The following is a 20,628-nucleotide window of genomic DNA, read 5'->3' as shown; positions in this document are numbered from 1 at the left end:
TCTTCTTAAACTTTGCCTCTCTTGTTGCAATTGATAAAAATACATTTGGGTGTAGGTGGAGGGGTGGGACATTTTTGCAACTTTGAATGCAAATATTTTGATGTTATAATTAAAAAAAGAAGCCTAAACTGCCCAAAATCACATGTAAATCGAAGCATCATTTTGGGTTTTCTTTAACTCACTTAAATATACAGTACCTTAGAAATATGATGCCAACTTAGTTGTAACAACTCCACAAAGATGCACTTCTGTCTATTTCATCTGTAGCATTCTGACTGCAGTTCACTGGAGTGCAACTGAAGTAGATGAATAATGATAAGACATTCATCTAAAATCTTACTTTATTGTGCCATAAAGTTGTGAACTTTGAGCGTAGGATCACCAGGGTGTTACAGCAGCTCTGAAGAGCACACATATATATAGGCCTACACAGAAATACACCGAGATGAAGGCAGACATGTTTGTTATCATTACATGGTTCTGACAAGTAGAGTAATCAGTCCCACCTAAGACCAGTTTTTATTACACGTTTTCAAATTTTAACGCATGATTAAAAAAGATAGTCCACAGATTTCCCTTTTATCAGCTCACGTTGGTCTTAGAACATGTTATCACAAAGGACATTCACCAATCTTTAAATCATTGTATATGTGCAAATCAACAACTATAGGCCTTTGTATACAATCTCTACAACAGTAAGGTAAAGGTTCATTTCTGGTGCTTAAGTCTCCACCTGAGTTTAACAACTCTAAACTCATTCTGTCAGCTACAAGACATCGAGGAAAATAAATGTTAAATAATTTCAACAACAGTTAAAAACTACCAAGAAAGAAGTGTTGCATTGTGTCCTCTTCCATAACATACACAAATTGCTCTGTGAATAGCGTTTGTATGAAAAACTGACATGAAAACGTGAAATATTCATTTTTGGCCTTTTGTTTGAGAAAGCCCTCACTGTAAAAAAATAGCAGCAGTTAAGGCAAAAAGATTGTTCCCCATGGTTACAATTTTACCTGAGTACCTAAAACAATAATAAGAGATCTACATGTCTACATGTGTCACCGGAGGAAACAGTTTTGGTCTATAGAGTATTACATAGAGAAGCTAAGTTTAGAATGTGTTATTACTCAAAGCAATGAAAAAGCTAAATCCCAAAATGCTGCTGAATTGGATACATACTCAGCAACAAGAAAAGCAATCTGTACCAGTTTTAATACGTAAGCAACTAAGACAACCCATTAAAATAATCAAGAAAATGCATTCATTTGTGTGGATAAACAATAATAAAGTCTACTTTTACATCCACTACGCAGGCTTGTCATGAACCACCTGAGGTGCCAGCCTGTCAGAGTTGTGGTTTTTGTGCTATAAGCCGCTCGTAAAGGGTGCGTTGGTCTCTTGGCTGATGCTCTCCTTAACTTCCACAGGCAGTGCGTCGAAGAGGTGGTCCTCCACAACCAGGCCGTTTTTGCGCAGCAGGCGGCAGTTTCCTAGCTGTGCGGGCAGTCTGTCCAGACAGTTTCCTCTCAGCTCCAGCTGAGTGAGCTGGACCAGTTGACCCACTGTCTCTGGCAGCACAGTGAGCGCATTGTTTCCCAGACATAGCACCTTGAGCTTGGTGCATCTGAACAGAGGCTTGGGCAGCACCTCCAGCTTGTTGGAGTTGATGGCTAAGTGTTGGAGGTTGTGGAGGAGACCCACATCTGGAGGGAGCACTGTGACGGAGTTGTGGCCCACGTCCAAGTGCCGCAGTTTGGGCAGAGTGAACAAGGCCGGAGGCAGGGACTCGAGTTTATTGTGAGAGAGGTGGAGAGACTCCAGAGACTTGACCTGGCCGATGGAGGATGGGATGGTGATAATCTTGTTGTGCCACAGTTTAAGGCACGTCAGCCTCTTCAGGTGCTGGAAGCTGATGATCTCCTCGATGGTTCGGATGTTGTTAGATTTCAGGTCAAGTTCCTGTAAGTTGGTCAAGCTGAAAATAGCGTGGGGAATCCTTTCCAGTTCGCAGCTGTGCAGCTCCAGTTCAATGAGATTGATCATTTTCTTCAGACTATTAAGTACCAGCAGTTTTGTACCATCGTTGTGCACCACTAACTTAATCAGATGTGGTGACAGCTCTGTGATGTTTGTGGGCATTTTTGTGAGGTTGCTCTTCAAGCATAATGTCTTTAAATGCCTCAGATCTCGCATGGACTCCAGACCGATCATTTTGTTATTTTCTGAGCTCAAGTTGCCGATTAGGTTAAGCTCCCTCAAACTCCTCAGCAAATAGACCCATGTTGGGATCTCTGCAACATCAGTGAACTTGACATGAAGGCAGCGCAGATGATCCCGGAGGAAAGCAAAACCCGTCTGCTCTACTTTGGCCGGACAGTGGCACAGATGCAGCTCCTGCAGGCTGGTCATTTGGGAGACCTTTGCCGAGAACCTCACCTCAGGAATCAGCTCCAGTTTCAGCACTTCCAAGTCCGTGAGGTCAAACACTGCATTCGGGAGACCAGAGAGCATGAAAAGGTGCAGCTCCTGCTGGTCCTGTGCGTTGCGTGTCACCAGCTGCCTTAGTTTTTCAAAGGTCCACTCGTGATTAAGGCTGATCTCCCTCAGCTTGTTTTCACTGACCTCGGACAAGAAGACACCAAAGCGCTTGGAGTAGAGTTGGTCATATTGGTCAACCATGTGTAAGAGGAATGCAAAGTCATTTTTGACATCAGGAATGTCACTAAAGCTGCTCTCTTCTCTGACCTTCTCGAATGAGTACTCTTTCAGGGGTCGTCGAAACACCCAGAAGAGAGAGTACAAGCACGCCATCCCGTAGATCAAAATCAAAGCCATGTAGCTGATCAGCAGCTTGTTTAGCATGAACGCCATGTTGTGCGTACAAAAGAACTTTCTGTATCCTGTCAACTGTTTGATATCAGGTTCACAATCGTGCTTAAAATTAATTTTTGCCAAAAAGGTCGAAGTGTAGGATAATATCAAAATAAACTTGACAGTTTTGACAATGGTCTGTGCTACATAAAGCTTGTAGATGAAATCACTGTCCTCCACATGAGCTCTGAATTTTCTCACTTTCTCAAATAGAGCTTTGGCCTGCTCTCCGTCTTTTTTGTCCAGGATTGTCATGCTACTTGGGGCCTCTGCGATGGGCTTGTCTGCAGAGAACTTCACCCCAAGCATGGGCGTGGACGAGTTGGCATTTGCGCCCTCGTCCTTCCCCTCTAAGGATACCTGCTTTGGCGCTGAGGAGGTGCCGGTCAACCTCTGTTTGTTCTCCTCAGAGTCCTCACAAGCCGTTTCAGACAAAGCCTTTGTAGTCCAGGGAGACTCAAAACATCTACCCAGAATAGAAACAAAATGCTCGATCTTTGAGCTCGTTTTGGGGTATTTGAACCAGAAATTGCTACTGACCATGAGAACAAGGGTGTGGATGAGGGTGAGGTACGGGAAGTACTTGGAATACCAGGGCAAGGCAACATGGTAACAAATTTGGTTGATAAAGATATACTGTTGATAGTCCAGGTTGGTCTTTACCCCAGTTGGTTGAGGTTGATTAACATATTTCTCCGGCACCACAGAAGTGTGTTGGTGTGTGACGTGGATCTCACGGACAACTTCGTCCGGTAAGTCCTTAGTGACTAGAGGGATGGAGGTTACCACAGGGGCCCCGGCGGCTGCTGATGAGGCCGCTGCCTGTGTGGTCTGCTGCGAGAACGAGTTAGGTTTGGGTCCTGAGGCCTCCTCTGGGTCCTCCAGACAGGGAAGGCAAGCCACCTGGTCCTTGGTGATCTGCATGGTCATTGCAAATATGGCCAACATGAGCATGACCAGGCCCAGGTAGTCCATGAAGACATCCCACCATGGCTTTAGAATGCGGTACGTCGGCTGGATGTCGTTCAAGGACGCAACCTCAGTGAGTGTGAACATCACTGCAACAAATGGAAGAGAGTCAGGTAAGGTGGTATTTATGTCAGCAGAAAATTAAGAAGTGCTTTGATAATTGATTCATCACTTTCGTCATTTTTTAAAGCAAAAATCCAAAACATTCTCATTTTATTTTCACCAATGTCAAAAGTGGCTTCTTGTCTAAACAGAATATCTTTTGCACCATTGGTCTGAAAAAAAAACTGTGATGGACATTTATCACTGTTTTCTGACATTTTGTTAAATAAACAATTAATCAACAAAATGACTTTGATTCTACCAAGGTCTGAACATAAACAGTCCTTCATGACTGCTTGACTATTATCTTACTCAAAAACAACATTCCAAATCAGTGTCTAGAGTACAAACCTGCTAAAGCTTTCTGGGTTAAATCTGTAGTAGATTGCCAGTAGAAAGCCACGTCAAACTCCCTGCCAAAGCTGCCGGAGCAGCATATTTAACCCCCAGCTGCACAGGGTGTGACTGTGTAACTGTGAAGGCTGCTTGGTGTTGGAGTGCTCCATCACTTCATCCTAAATTCGGCCCTCACTTCCTCTCACCCCTCAGTCTAGTTTCATTCAGTAATGTTTTAATGATGTTTAAGCAAATCCAGACTTATTACAACATGCTGTTACTGGAAGAGCGCACAGTCCTTTGATGTAGGTCTACCAACTGTTCTGACTCACTAAGACTTTGGCACACGTGTTTCATTTCGTGAAGCACCAGGTTCCCTGATTTAGTGGATGTGGCACTTTCTGCATCGTGCAGATTGCTGGTTTCATTTTCATCTGTTTCCTGCCTCCGATGCAAACAGACACAACTGGAAGAAATAACGTTTCTATGAATAAATAAATGATCATCAGTCCATCTTGATCATTTGTAGCTTCTTTAAGCCGTGGGAGCTGCACTGAAAAGGTGACACGTTTTGAATATTTCATACTGCACTGCACACTGAGGCAGAGGACATCCTGAATCCCCTGAACTGCACTCCAGAAACAACACTCCTCGCAAGGAAGGAAGCTGGAGCTGGAGCGTTTCTAATGAAATATATATTTGACTTTGTCCTGTGAGGTATGAATGGTATGTTTTTGAGTATATAGGATAATTTGTCTGTTTGGCTCCTGAAAAACTTCACAAACTGCTTTTTTTTTCTTTTATTAGCATTATTCTCCACATTATGGTTCATTTTAGAGCAGAAATTCAAATAATACAGTCTGTTTTGATCAAATTTTTTTGTCACAATGTGCAGCATTTGACCCTAGTTTGAGGGTGACAGTTGCATGTTATGGGAAGTGATAACAGTTGTTGACAGGCAGTGGCGTTATCACCAAAAGCCAGCAGTAACATATTGAAATCGTATGGCTATAGGTTGTCTCCGCATCAGCCACAATATCTCGACTCTGTCTCACTGCTAAAAAGGAATTTATTCCAGATCAGCAAAGTTTCCGTTCACTCCTGAACCCATCAGCCTCCGAACAAGCACTTCACAGCTACAAAGCAACAACAATGGCTGAATTCCAGTTTGAGGGTCCTGGTATCATGCAGGCTCACTGTCACGGCTCACAGGGACACCTGAACAGAGCACAGCCATCTTTAATGTTATTTGTAACACCTGTGCTTTTCCTACTCTGACACTATTCAACAGTCTGAAAGCCACCAGCTGAACTTGATTTGGTCCGGAGTGGAAGGTGGTGCTGCTCCTCCTGCTTCAGTTCTACTTGTCGCATTTTTAGATGTTGCTTTTGGTGGGGGGGTGCGTCATTCCACAGTGTAACCACCCAGTCATATCTCCAGTCTGTTTATTGTTCTTTTGGTGACTGTTATGACGCAGATAAGGATGTCAAATCAAATTAGAAGTTAAAGCAGTGACTGATCATAAATTACAGCTATGTTTACACCACAGCTCAGCAACGCACGATATGCAGCGGTGCAAGTGCTGTTTATGTTCCGCAGCAGTTGATGGGGGCTGCAGGGTGGTTTGTAATTATCAACCCTCACAGTCTTTTCACATACGATGGAAGACACTCATCTAAAAAGGCAATGGAAAAAATAAGAATAAAGCTATGTGCGTGGGGGGGGCCCCAGGAAAGGGCGGGGCCCTATGCCACAGGCGGGCCCTGGCAGGCAGGGGCAGGGCTCTGAACAGTCCCCTTCCTGGGACACCGGGTTAAGCCTGCGGAGGGACATGCTGCCCTGTACAGATAGACAACATCAGACTGACCTCGCCATGTGATAGAAGCCGCTGTGCCGCATGTTAAGTTCATTAAGATAAATAGCTGCCTGACATTTTCTGTAAACTAACTTACAGCGAGGAAACAGGTCGCACACTGGCCACGAGGAAAACGCGTTTTTATGTTAAGGCAGAGTGTCCCACCATAAGAGAAAATAAGACATTTCTAGGTTTTAGTGGTGAACCCTTTGACTTTTCCCCCTCACGTGAGGAGTTCTTGCGCAGTAAGTGATCGGTTGGTGTACCGGGTCAGGTGACTTGTTGAAACATGTGAAATAGAGAAGCAGCATGTGCGTGTTAAACATTCACACCAGGTAACCACTTTCTTATCTGGAAACCATTATCTCCTCGACCACGCGGCAACAAAGAATACCGATCAGGTTATTGGGAATTAGTAGGTTTGGGATACATTTATTCCAAGTATAAAACACAGTAAAGAAAATATACTTACTGCCTGTGTGGCGTTATCTCAATCCAATTATTTCTTCCTCAGCCTGCATGCCACTTTTCGCTCCGTTCCTCAGGTGCGCCTCTAACCTAATTTCTCAGCCCCGTTTAAAACTGTGACCGTGACGCTGGTGTGTGAAACAAAGCTCTGAAGAACATTTGTTGGTGACAGCGCGGTTTGTCGGCTGCATCCCTCATACCTGAGCCCGGGGGAGCAGAGCCGGCCGCCTGGCCGTGCGTTGGACAATATGCGCACACAGACTGCCAGAGCAATGTATTTCTAAGAAAAGGCAGATCCAATATGGAGCCGCACAGACCGCTGTTGTGGGTGTTATGGGCGCCTCTCATTGGAGGATGACATTACGGCCACTTCCCGAAGACACCGCCTGCTAGTTTATCTAATGCTGCATTCAAAGCGCGTGGGATAAAGTGGAGTGGTTAAGAAGTTTATGTCTGGATGAAAAGCAACATTTAAGTCCAGCATTTCAGCACACTTCTCCGGCCACTGCCGTGGACTGAGCAGTGGATTTAACTAACGTAGCAACGTCTTGTACCAGCAAACAAAGAGGAGGAGAATGAAGGGGGTCATTTGTGACAATGTTGGAATTAAACGTTTCAAATTGGGCAAATACAATATATTATCAATCCCAGCAGTACGGCTTTGAAGACTGCTACTGGAACTTTCCACAATGGTTTGTGCAGGAAATTAAATGTACGAGTAATGTACGGATCATAAATGGGGTTACATTTACTTTGGTACAATGTGTAGCAAAGACTTTTAGCAAGCATTTAGCAAGTCTTGTAATGCCCGATCTACAATCAGTTCAGGAAGTACTCAACAAGTGCAAGAAATTACATTTATTAAAGACGAAACCCTGAAGTGAATACTATTTAAAATGAGCTCTGCCGGCCAACCGAAAACCGTCTACTGTCTTTCCAACGTGACGTGAACGCAGCACCAGCTTCCCCTTCTTTGTTTCAGTCCCAGACACCACAAAGTGCTTCATGTTGTTGGCTGAAATAACTCAGCTGACTAATTAAGACTTCTCACATGTATCTTCTGAGCACATGACACGTGTTTGACATGCTGAACTGTGCTGTTATAATTAAACCACACAGTTATTAACATGCACATCTATCTATCTATCTATCTATCTATCTATCTATCTATCTATCTATCTATCTATCTATCTATCTGTCTGTCTGTCTGTCTGTCTGTCTGTCTGTCTGTCTGTCTGTCTGTCTACCTGCCTGCCTATTATTGGTATTGACAAACTCAACAGTCAATAGGACCCTGAGTGCTGAACTCATGCATCATTTCCAGCTCTTTCTGGATCTGGTTGATGATGCACCCGGTGGAGGAAGTGTCTCCTCAGCTGCAACCCATACAGGTTTCAACCGGTCCTGGGCTGCTGGCTGCTGGCACTCTGTTCTCCCTCACGCTACCCTTGTACTTTGAGAGGAAGGAGAAAAAAAGGAGAAAAAAAAAGAAAGAAAAGCAGCCACTGGGGTGTGTAGTGTGATAGTCTGCCAGTTAACAAGATCAAATGTAGAGGTGGTTTGTGTATGACAATATATAACTAGATGAAGACTGATAACTAATTTTATCTTTGCTCTTGACAGGCTCCACAGAAAGCAATGCACAAGGTGTGTTGGATTTGCTGTTTTTGCTATAGGACCAAATGTTTGTGCAGAGTTGAGTGGCTGTCTTGTGATATGGGCTAATGATAAAGAACCCTAAACAAGGACGAAGTGGACAAAGTGAGTGAGAAAAGCATTGACTGGGTCATATGAATTCTTGTTATACATGTCTCAGTGATTCCCATCACAACTTGTTACAAAGACATTATTTGTGATAAAGTTTTATATGATATAAATGCTGATAATAATTTCAAAAATGGCCTTAGCGAGAACTATAGTGCTAATAAACGCTGACACTGTCCTTATTGCAAACCTGCAGATGCTTGTGTGAATGTGGTCTAGCGTACACTTGGTGCGCTGAGTGGAAAGGAAAAGATTTGTTGTAATGGTTTGGTTTGCTGTCACACAGGATGGCAGTGGGAACAGTGGTTGGACAGTATGGGGTTTCCTGTCTGTGGGGGTGATGGGGCCAACGGCTGGGGACCCTTGGCAACCAGTTCAATGTGTTAAGAATTTGCTCAATGAGATATAAATTATGCAGCATGGACCTCCCTCTCTGATTTATAAAGAATACACTGGGTAGTGTGACGCACACACAAACACCAGCTTACGATTTACTGCAACTGCACATCAGATATACAGTACACATGTGAGGTCTCTGTGTGGAAGCAGCAAAAAACAAACAGTCTTTGAAAGTTTGGCCAAAGCCACAAACCAACAGCAAACCCAAACAAACCTGTTTCTATAGTAATTAATTTCCTGTAAGCACTGAATTCTCTCACCCACCCACACACACACACAGTGGGGTAGGATATTCAGGATTAGGTAAGGTTAAGTGCATGTAGCAGGGAGGGTTAGGACTTTGGGAATGAATGGCGGCAATGAAGGTGTCCCAGGTATAGTTAAACAAGAAAGAGTGTGAGTGTCAAATTACATACATAGCTTTAGGTGTGTGCTCACAGGCTGTTTGCTTGTGTGTTAATCCTTTGTTATTACTCAACACAGAGTGAGGGTAATGGATGGTGATTTGGTGTGACATGATATTGCAGCTGGGAATTAATGAATAAACAGCCCCTGAGGCATGGAGGTAGTAAGTGCACTGTGCGTATTTGCATGTGTGACTAAGAACCAGACCGAGAACACATGCACGAGTATGTGCCTCATGTGATGCTACTTCATGTTGATCGAGAACACCAGCATAAGAAGCGGCATTTAAGCTATGTGAGTGCTTCTCAGGGAATTTTTTTAAACCAGAATCAGTTGCAACCTTGCAGTAAAAAAAAAAAAACCTCATAGTGCACTCATTTTCTTAATGAGTTTTCTTACATTATTTCCGCAGCAATAAATAGAAGACATATGGGTGTTGCTTATCATTCGCATTGCTGATGAAATGGCCACATATGGGCTGTTTTTTTCACCAGGTCTGAATCAGACCATGACCCATGACTATGAGCTGCCAACACCTGCCAGATGTCGGATTAGATTGCTCAACCCAGATGATACGCACTCAGCAAAATGTGACTGCACTGTAGGTAGGCTGAGTGTCATTTAATATGACCTTGAAGGTAAGAATTCCAATAAATTTGAAGTGCTAAATTATCTATCCTTAAAGACTAATCACTGTAATTGTCATCCTGGAACAATGAGTGTCACTGCAGAGCCAGGGCAACTTGACATTGGCATTTTTATTTAGCTCCACCTGCTGTTGTCTTGATGCACACTGACATTCTTGACTTTCTGAGGTAAGGATAATGCACTCAAATTTTTCACAGTTAACTTCAGTTTCCTAAGAAGTTTTGAAAGGCCATTGAAATAAATCATCCATGCTTATATGATAGATATTCCATAGATATTTTATTTGTCGACAGATTTCTTGTTTTGTCACCACAAAACCTGACTGAATCAATGACTCTTTGTGGCACTGTGTGGAGTCCTTCATGGGCCTGAAGTATGATGTAGAGGAGCAGAGCAGTCACAGATTGGTACAGAGTCAGAGACACAGGCTGGCACTGTCAGACAGCAATATCACTGGCCTTTTTTTTATCTCAAGGCTTCTTAGGTTGAGTCTGTACAGTTTAGAAGAAAGTAGTTGGACAGAAGTTTTAAATGTCTGTTAATGTTGCTTTCTCATAACAATTGAAAGCATCTAATTTGTTTTTCTCTGCAAGCCAATAATGGGTTTATGCTTCTATGCAGGGCAAGCACACTAACAATCAATCTCACATTCTAGTGAAATATAAGCTTTGTACTTTTATACTTCGATTATTTCTGTCACCCAGCTTCTTTTTTTTATTGCGATTCACACTTTTTTTTTACAGCTTCCTAGTTTCTCAATCCTTTCCAAGGAAGTCTCATAGAAATAATGTAATTTAGTACTAATTCTAGAGAGAACAGAAACACAGTTCAGTTGGTTCACCTCCAATTAATTAATTCCAATGAATTGCTGCCGTAACCCAGAGCGTTTTAGTCAGTACACAGCAAGTCAGCTTATCACAAAAAAAATATAACATATATTTACCAGACCTCACTAAGCATATCTAGAGTTAGGTTTCAAATAATAATGAGTGATTATTAAGTTAGTTTTAAATGTTTTTCTTTTTAAGGAATTGTTAGTTTCCCTACGGTTAGCATTAAATTAGAGTCCTTTCCAGAAACCTCTCTAGGAAATTACTTATATTCCTTTTACATACCTATTCAATTAAGTTTGATATTGTACCTCCTGCTATTAAATTGGTGTTATATGTATGTGTCATATTGCATGTTATCTTACTGGTATTATATGTAAATTAGTATTGTACTGTTTCTTTAACTGTTTATTCCTGGGAGTCTTGGGCGTGCCCTGATCGCCACCATTTGTCGGCACGTTGCGTAGAAAAATTTCAAAATGAATCTAAATAACATATCTGAACATCACCAAATGTTATACCTATGATCATAGTCATTAGAGCTGTTGTGCTAGGAATGGTGAACACCCAGCTTTGTCAACGAACTGCTGTTGTAGAGACAGGATGCAACTGGGAGTAGTTTGGGCCTAACGGATAGCCCTACTCCAAAAGACACGTGATCAGAAAAAGTTATAAATAGAGGTGCCGCATTCAATTGTTTCTTTGACACACGGGCCGAGTGAGGAGTGACATGGCGTCGACGAGCCGGTGCGTAGTCACTTCGACCAAATCTAATACCTCTTCTTTCTTCATGTGTAGCTCTCAGTGTTATTTTGTTAAAGCTATCGAGTTAGAAATGGTGAGAGACGGTGGCACGAGTGTAAAAAACATCACGCCCTTCTTCGTACCGCTCGGTGTACGATGTATTGTGCTAGATAGCAGCTAGTTAGCTAGCTAGCTTGTTAGATGTTGCCAGAAGTCACTCTCTGTATCGCCGTTACATTCTCGCACCGTTGTGCTGGCGTTCCGTAGCTTCAGTTTATTATAATCACAACGTGTCTACACACCGTAGACTTGTTTTGCCGCCGTTTTAGCTCCGTAGCTGACACTCTTTTGACGTTTCTAGCGGTTGAAACTGAAACTTGTGCTAACACTGTAACTTCCATTAGCGGACTGTGAGCAGCAGTAGATCAGCGCTGTCATTTGTAAACACATTCAGATGTTTTCTGTGCAGCTTGCCTAAAGTCACGTTTAACCGGTACTCAACATTAACGGTTGTCAACTGAGGCTTCTATGACGTTCCAGACACTGAGAATACACTCTGGCTTCAGTTGGGCACCCTGCTCATTGTAAGAGTCTGCTTTTCTTGCCTCTCATCTGGGCTAATATTGCAACCGCTGTCATCTTAGAGAAATGTTAATCAGATCAGTAAGTATATGTAAAAGAGAGACTGAAAAGTGCAAGTGTAGAATAATATCGGCCCTGTTTTCACGCCCAGTAATTAGGTCATCAGTGTTGCTTTGGCCACATCATCGTGGGCTTTCGGTTATTGCTGGGTATGGTCTAGTATTGAAAGCATGCCTGTTATTGTTATAGCGAGACTGTACCTCTAACTATTAGTAATCAGTAAATCCATCCGCACATAATTCATCATAATTGTTTTTGCTAATTGATTGTTTACGTTATTGTTAAACAAAATATTCTTTGAATCCAGAACTTTAATGTGAGTATATTGTCATATAGAATTATATAGTTAATCTTGGTGTGTTGGTCAAACAAAAAATGTATTTTGAAGACATCACTAAGAGAAACTGATTATCTTTTTTTTTTCCTACTGTTTTTTGTATATCATGTAGAATAGACAATTATCCAAGATAATAATTGGCAGGTTAATCATCTATTGATTTCTTTCTGATGTTTAAATTTTTTTCTTTATGTCTGCATTCACATGTTGACATTGCCCAAGCCAGCTTCAGCCACTTTTGTGCTTTCAGCCTGCTTAGCCCATCAGTTGGATCAATACAACCATTATAACATACAGCAGTCACTCTGCAGGATGTGTTGTAGAAGAATATTCTCTGTCAATGTAAAACACATCTGGACTATGTAACATTATGTATTTGAATTTTCCTCCTCGGAGTAAGAGAAAGGGGGATTACCATAGCTGTTATTCTTTGTTTGTTTTTCATTTCCTCTTATGACTGATCTTTTACAAGTCACAGTCACTGAACTGTTGTTCTGCTTCTGTAGCGGAGATGCTCTGGCCCTTCCTAGAGTTCAGTGTCCCAACCACCCTGATGCCATACTGGTGGAGGACTACAGAGCGGGAGACATGGTTTGCCCTGAATGCGGCCTTGTAGTAGGTCAGTATGTACACTATCAACACATGCACTTTTGCTTTTGAATCGCAGAGCTTTCTGTGTCAGAACACATCCTTCCTTTCCATTTTGGTTTCCTGTTTCTTTGTCTCTTTTTCAGTCAGTTGAACATCGTCAAAGTCAGATAACCAAACTCATGCATACACACTAAGGTTTCTCAGCGCGCATCATCCTGAACCTGTTTGTTTGGTTTTATTCTGCATCTGCATATGGACATCGTCTGAGTTGACAGGCTGAACAAAACAAGTGCGAAACTAAAATCTGGAAAAAATGGCCACCATGAATATATTTCTCCGTAATGCTATTCAACCTGCATCTTCATGATAATCTGCAAGATCTAGCAGCACTGCTAGTCTTCCCCAGTTCATGTTGTATTTAACATATTTTTCATTTTGTCATGCTTACGTGAGACTTCTTTTACCATCGCAGTATAATACAGGCAAATATGATTGTTGGAGTTTTTTACCATATAAAACTACATCTAAGAAAACACATGTGTGTCTTATTCCAGAGACAATGTCCACATCATTCTGGATAATCCACAGATGTGACTGTGGACAGTTTTTCTTTCATTTGCAATCATAGTTAAAGTAGAAAATAGTCTGTAATTTGAGTGATCTGACTCTTAACGTAACATCTCAACGCAAAAATGTAAAACACATCTGGACTATGTAACATTATGTGTTAGAATTTTCCTCCTCAGGGTAAGAGAAAGGGGCATTACCATAGCTGTTATTCTTTGTTTTTCATTTCCTCTTATGAGTGATCTGACTCTTTAATTTATTTCTCAAGGAAGAGACAAGAATAAAAAGCACAATATGAAGAAACACCTGAATACATTTAGTGTTAGCCTAGAAGATCATTGAGATCCAAAATTATTTTTCAAATTAATGTCAGAGGAACTTTTGAACAAATGGTTAACTCACAATGTGCAATCTCAGCTTAGTCTAGTGTTCCATTCAATCTTTCATTTATCATCAAAGCATATGCAGGCACCGATACAAAGTGTATGAAGCAAAAAATCCTGTTAACATGTGATGCAGACTGTGAGACAAAGCTGTGAGAGAACACAGAGTTCTGCTTTAATGAGCCCCCTGAGTACAGACCAGGTCGGATGGGAGACGAGAGTCTCCAGCCGCTCTCTGATGCAAGCTAAAGCGCCCTCAGTTCCCGCTCCCTTTCGGTTTGGCTGGCCTCTAAGGAGATGAATGTCACTTTGCCTCTAGATATTAGAAAGGCTGATGGATGGTCAAAAAAAAGTCTTAATAGGATTAAAATATGATAAATCTAATCCTCAACCCTGCCACACGGTTCCAAGAACAGACAGTAATGATAACTGGAAGAAAATAATGGCCAGACAGTATGCCCTACCTTTGTTACGGCTATTGTCTTTTGTACATTTCAGCTTTGTTGAGTTGAATGACTGAACATTTGCTTAGCTCATGTTTTTTTATGTGTTTCTGCCTCACAGTATGCGGTGATAAGAAAATGAGAAAGAAGATAGGACAGGGATGATGTGTAAAAATGATTACAATAGCTTCATTTAATTCTTAATATATTTTCATTCTGTTTATTGTATCTAGTACAATGGTTTTTCTGTTCATCTGTATATATTTCAAAATAGTGTTTTTCTTATCTCCCTCGTGTCAGCTTAGTGTAAGTTATGTGTGATATATGAATCACCGCAGCAGCACTGTAGTTTCCCTTTGGGGCTCAATAGAGTACTCTATGTATCTATCTGATGAGAAATCAGTTGATGTGGAACAACTTGCACTTCTGATCTGTCTTCACTCAGATGAATACAACAATAAAAAACTCATGAATATGAGTTAATTACAACACAAAACGTCAGAGAAGAAATTGACGTAACATGTGTACCCAGACACGGTCTTACCAAAAGCTTAAAGATAGTATGAGTAGGATGTCTCGGTTATGGTTTGTAAACACAACATGGATAACATGGGATAAGTCGGCCCCTTATCCCCGGCTCGATGGCTCCTCTTGTATGTGTGCCGCTTACGATCTGGCGCCTGGTGGCTATGTTTGTATTTGAGTTCCGCCCTCACAACCTGTGTGTTGTTATTGGCTTGGGGCTAAGCGCCCACTGCACAAAAGTTGTTGCCCTGAACACAGAAAAATATAGACAGAGGGCAGCATCTCTGCAGATGCACACTGCCACACACCTCTAGTGGGTCATAAGTGATGATTGAGAGGGATTATTTTTGTACTAGTCGACACATTGTTTTTTAGGAAAATCCTAAACCTTACTTTTACAGTTAGTGACATTACATTCCTTCAGCTTTTTACAGTATGCCCTACGTCATACAGAACCATGTATCATCAACATGGTTGACATGTTTCTACTGGACCTGGCATGCAAAGTGCTCTCAATGCAACTACCCATGTCAGCGCACAAATTAAGCATTCCTTCCTATCAATACATTTTTTTTATCGTATTTGAGACATGGATGCCTAATGATATGTTTGAATGAGGGAATTGTGCTGAATATGGCACCATCTTCTGGTTAATTACTCCAGAGACATGTAACACAGCTAGACAGATACTGTTACCGGACGTGCAGATTATTCGTAGAACTTTTTACAAAATCTGTCTTGTTTTTCAACTCCTATGTTCCATTTCTGAAGTTGACTCTTCAGCATTTATTACTTTTCACTTATCGTGTTTCTTTCAAGGAAGAAAAAGAAATCTGTTTTAGAGCGACAGGTATAGGCGTAGATCAATAGATAAGAATTTATTAATCTCACAATGGAGAAATTCACTCTTACAGAAGCTCTTCAGAACACAGAATAAACGTGCAAATAAGAACAAAATGAGCAATAAATTACAACTGTGCAAATCACAAAAAGGATTTCAAGAATGTAATAAAAATAAAGAAAATAAGGTATCCTATGTACAGTAAGTTTAAGAAAAAAATATAGAAAGTGTCTTTTGTCTAGCAGCAGTGGATTTGGATGTTTGGATGTTTGTAATCTAAGAAGAACAGAGGTTATTGCACATAATAGCTATACATTGACAGCGGTGGGAGTGAATGACCTGCGGTAGCGCTCCTTCCTGCACTGAGGGTGTCCCAGTTGGCCATCATTGCAGAAGATTGAAAAGCTGACATAAAAAAAACAACGGATTAAATATGGTCTGACCAATTTCTGTTTTTAAGGATATTGTTCACAACACATGTGAACCCTACATTGAAATAAGCTGAATGTTACAACCGCGCATCAAGTGTGCCGAGTAAAGCTTGTTAGAATGAAGGTCTGAGAAATTGATCTTGTGCCACCTTTTTGCTTTGTATACGTCTTATTTATTTTAGATTTTACCAACCATTTCTCCTCAGGTGACCGTGTAATTGATGTAGGCTCCGAGTGGAGGACATTTTCCAATGAGAAAGCCCTCAAAGATCCATCCAGAGTGGGAGATGCCCAGAACCCACTGCTCAATGGAGGCGACTTAACCACCATGATCAGCAAGGTGAGAGACGGCTTTGCCCAAAATGAGGTGGTGTGCATTCGGTTCAGAACTGCAGTTGTTTCAAGATATTGGTATTTGCAGTTCAAATAATTGAAAGTACACTAAATTTTTCCCCCACAGGGAACCGGCGCAGCTAGTTTTGATGAATTTGGAAACTCCAAGTACCAGAACCGGCGGACCATGAGCAGCTCTGACCGGGCCATGCTGAACGCCTTCAAAGAAATCAGCACCATGGCAGATCGTATCAACCTACCAAGGAACATCATAGTAAGTTTTTAAAAAGGCACAAATGTGATCCTGTGATGATTCTCCTCGAACAGGTGCAGCTGACCAATCAAACGCTGAGAAAAGAAACAGCAGTACCATGTTGCATCACACTGAACACCTGGTTTAGTTCAGAGACGACCAGCGTTTAGTGAGCACACATTTCTGTTAGGAACGTAAACTGAGCTTTTTGCAGAGAAATGGAAACTACAAATGTGTGGGAAAAACATACTGAGCAAGAAAAATAACACTTAACATTCTGTGGTAATTGTGTAATTCTCTGGTATGTCATTAAAGTGTGGGGGAACTACTCTACTGGAGCCTCCGCTAAAGTCGACTAACACACATAAACCCGTCTCATAGGAAGCTACCTGCTGGTTGAGGACATGGTCATGTCAGTGTGTTCTGTGCAAAAGGGATATGCGAGGTCTGTGGTTTGGTTCCATCAACTCAAAGTTTCTCTGCCAGGACCCCCTTCAGAACCAGAAAACTGTTCACATCCCCCACCCCAGAATGTCTATCAGTCAGTAACAACAATAGAGGAAGCAACTCGTAAAAAAGGATTCGAGTTGAATTTTAGTGAAATATGATAGCATCAGCAAACTCTTATTTTCCCTACATAACTCATATTCATTCAGCTTCGTTTACTTCACTTTTTTCCGCTGGCCCTCCAGGGGTCATAACATACAGGATGAAAGAAAATATACAGAGCCAGCAGTTGGCCTCACTTATAGTCAAACATCACGACTTGACCATTATCATCTTTATGTTATTTAAACAAAATTCTGTTATTACTTACTGTTTTGAAAAAATCGAGCACTATTTTTCTGAGACATTCATCACTGGTTTTCACTTGAACGTGATCTAATCTCTGTGAAACATCATTTGTAAATGTGGCTGCATTTGGGAAGATCGTCACAAAGACCTTTAGCAGGAGGATGCAAATAGTGTGTTTGCTGTAAATGGTTCTGTCTTGCAGGACAGAACAAACAACTTATTCAAGCAGGTTTATGAACAGAAGAGTCTGAAGGGGCGAGCCAATGATGCCATCGCCTCAGCCTGTCTCTACATCGCCTGCAGACAAGAAGGTGTACCAAGAACATTTAAAGGTCAGAATGAACCTTTTTATTTTCTTCTGCTGTCTGCCATATTATTCAAGTTGTGGCTGCTCTTGAGGAATGATTCATGGCACAGGATCAAAACGGACTGTGTCACATTTTAAACATGTGCTAACAAGTAACTGAAGTATTTATTTGGCACATTAAAGCCTCAACAGAACAAAAAAATCTGATCTATTCCCTCTTCAACTTAAATCTATTGTGGCTAAAGTATTCACCATTTAACTTTTTTTTATTTCACATGTTGAATTCAAATCATTTTTTATACACACACATCGGTTTAAGAATTAAATATCAATTATACAAGGGCTGTACAGAATAGTTCAAAGTTTTTGTTCTTAAAATATTTTGAATGCTGCGCATCTTTTTTTTCATGTCCATTCATTCTGTTTAAACAGCCTGGTCTCTGATCGTCATACAGACCAGAGCTGCAGGCTGATACAGATGCACAGCGCAGAAAGAAATTCTGGATAGGATGATGTTATGTTGATATTCTTTGAAAATTGCGCTTTTCCTGGAAGAGGTACAGACACAAAATCCTTTAAGTGTTTCTCAGTGGGATTTAATCTGTGGTGTGTAATTTACCACCATTTACTAAAGGCAATTAGATTCCTGTCTCTACGGTTTCCAAGAAGAAAACATCCCATTTATAGAAGTAAAGGATGCACAATTGGTGCACTTTTTCTTCTCTAATTTGACTGCGCAAGAGAGATTCAACAACAAGGAAAGAAAAATGCACTCGTTTCTCTCACTTCACTCCATCTAAACGAGCTTCTTCCCCCGATCCCCCTCTTTCAGAGATCTGCGCCGTCTCTAGGATCTCCAAGAAGGAGATTGGAAGGTGCTTCAAGCTGATCTTGAAGGCCCTGGAGACCAGCGTGGACCTCATCACCACTGGAGACTTCATGTCCCGCTTCTGCTCAAACCTGGGCTTGCCCAAACAGGTACAGATGGCGGCCACCTTCATCGCCAGGAAAGCTGTGGAGCTCGACCTAGTGCCCGGCAGGAGCCCCATCTCGGTGGCTGCGGCAGCCATTTACATGGCCTCCCAGGCCTCTGCAGAGAAGAAGACCCAGAAAGGTGAGTGATAGTGCTGTAAGAATACTGTCGATAGCCAAATGAGTTACTGGTAGTAGAGGTGTTTGTTGGTCAAACACAGACCCATGGAAAACCTACTAAAACCTGCCGTGCATTAATTAGTTTTCAGAAAAAGAGATCTGATTCAGAAGGGACCCATGAACATGTCAGACCTGATCCACATAAGCAGCAGGATAATTAGACCTGATCCAAAATGTAGTCGACCCTCCAACAGAAGGAACACCAACACAGGCAGCAGCATGGCGAATTATATACATTAAATATTGAATTGATAAAAGGGTTTCATTATTTTGTTCAAGACTTGTCAGTCGATTAACTGCACGGGTTACAGCAGGCCCAATTCCTGTGCTTTGTTTGATGCCTGTGATTGAGCCAAACAGCAGGGAAATGGGTAAAGCTGCTGTTTCCATCACGTCTTAACAGTCTGATAAGTGTCTCATCAGCCAGCCTCCACCCTGTTGAAGAGTCCTTGAGGAGGACAGTGGTACCCCTCCAGTACAGATGTGATCCTGAATGGATTTTTTTTTTTTTTTTTTTTTTTTTTTAAATAGAATGGTGCCATTTTATTTCCACTTTGTAGTTTGGAGCTGCAGAAGTTGTCCCAGTCACTGTTTTAAAAATGCAGCAGGTTTCAGATCGAAAACATTTCAAGAGCTGAACCTGGTCTCTGGTGCATCCACAGAAATCGGGGACATCGCCGGTGTTGCAGACGTTACGATCAGACAGTCGTACCGTCTCATCTACCCGCGTGCTGCAGAACTCTTCCCTCCAGACTTCAAATTTGACACACCCGTCGATAAGCTGCCACAACTGTGAAGACGACACTCTCTACACGCTGATATTTTTCTGCTGTACTTACAGGATTGTATTCTTTCTTTTTTAAAATCATATTTGTGTTGGATTTGGAAGATTTCTCTTGGACTCCTAATACTCCAAGCCGTTTGTCAAGGCGCTCTCACAGGAATAAAACGGACACATTCCAGCGCTTAAACATTTTGCAGACTGTACTTACAGTATTTCATTTGAGTGTATATACTGTATCATGTATATATGTCCAAGTGGGAAAATGTAATTGATGCTTGCAATTTTAGGCTGGTTTCATACTGTATACATAAAACTTTGTTTTTGTAGAAAAATGACCAGGTTCTATTTTGTTAGTTTGTTTGAATTGTTTCAAGTAATTTAAAAAAAATAAAAGATTTTCATTAAAGCATGGTAATCAGCTCATGGTTTGAATAACATTTTTTTTTTTACTATTTTTTTTAACCACACCTGTCTTTTCTAGATTGAATGTCTTCAAAGGAAGCCCTCTCATCCTCTTCGTGAATCCTTGAATCCATCAAAACCTCAAGTGAAACTTTACAATACAAAGTGTTAGGACATGTTCAGTGTCAGAGGTACAAACAAGAGCAAAGCCACTATTACAAATGTTTAATTTGTGCATTCATGATGGGCAACAAACGAATGAAGAAATGCCATTTGTTTTTTTTACACCGGGCTGAACAGCAACAGTTGTGTGACATGAGTGTTGTACCATCCAAAAAGTTTTCGCCTGTCCTGGCAACGACATGCACAAGCAAAGTATATAAAAACAAAACTGTACAATCTATTTTCATCATTAAGAAACGTAGATAATTAAAAACTATTGATAAAATTA

General features: G+C 41.3%; 2 protein-coding genes across 2 annotated transcripts; one reads left to right on the top strand and one right to left on the bottom strand.

Moving 5' to 3' along the window:
- Positions 1-311: 311 nt before the first annotated feature.
- On the bottom strand, positions 312-6,887 carry lrrc8da (leucine rich repeat containing 8 VRAC subunit Da). Its single transcript, XM_041948510.1, has 2 exons — positions 6,606-6,887; positions 312-3,929 (listed from the first exon to the last, which is right to left on the bottom strand). Coding segments are annotated over exons 1-2 (2,565 nt in total). The 5' UTR covers positions 6,607-6,887; the 3' UTR covers positions 312-1,365.
- A 4,454-nt stretch (positions 6,888-11,341) lies between these two features.
- gtf2b (general transcription factor IIB) lies at positions 11,342-20,182 on the top strand. Its single transcript, XM_041948513.1, has 7 exons — positions 11,342-11,394; positions 12,877-12,989; positions 16,358-16,491; positions 16,612-16,758; positions 17,735-17,864; positions 18,672-18,953; positions 19,654-20,182. Exons 1-7 carry the CDS (start codon positions 11,378-11,380, stop codon positions 19,785-19,787), a joined length of 957 nt encoding a protein of 318 aa, XP_041804447.1. The 5' UTR covers positions 11,342-11,377; the 3' UTR covers positions 19,788-20,182.
- The last annotated feature ends 446 nt before the right edge of the window (positions 20,183-20,628 follow it).

The sequence above is a fragment of the Chelmon rostratus genome, chromosome 12 (genome assembly GCF_017976325.1).
Source record: "Chelmon rostratus isolate fCheRos1 chromosome 12, fCheRos1.pri, whole genome shotgun sequence".
Lineage (NCBI taxonomy): Eukaryota > Metazoa > Chordata > Actinopteri > Chaetodontiformes > Chaetodontidae > Chelmon > Chelmon rostratus.
This window is presented reverse-complemented; position numbering and strand designations above follow the sequence as displayed.

Excerpts from the sequence above, each read along its gene's own strand:
- gtf2b (XM_041948513.1), top strand. Across the intron at positions 12,990-16,357 it reads TGAATGCGGCCTTGTAGTAG|GTGACCGTGTAATTGATGTA; the intron begins GTCAGTATGTAC and ends ATTTCTCCTCAG. Across the intron at positions 16,492-16,611 it reads TAACCACCATGATCAGCAAG|GGAACCGGCGCAGCTAGTTT; the intron begins GTGAGAGACGGC and ends TTTCCCCCACAG.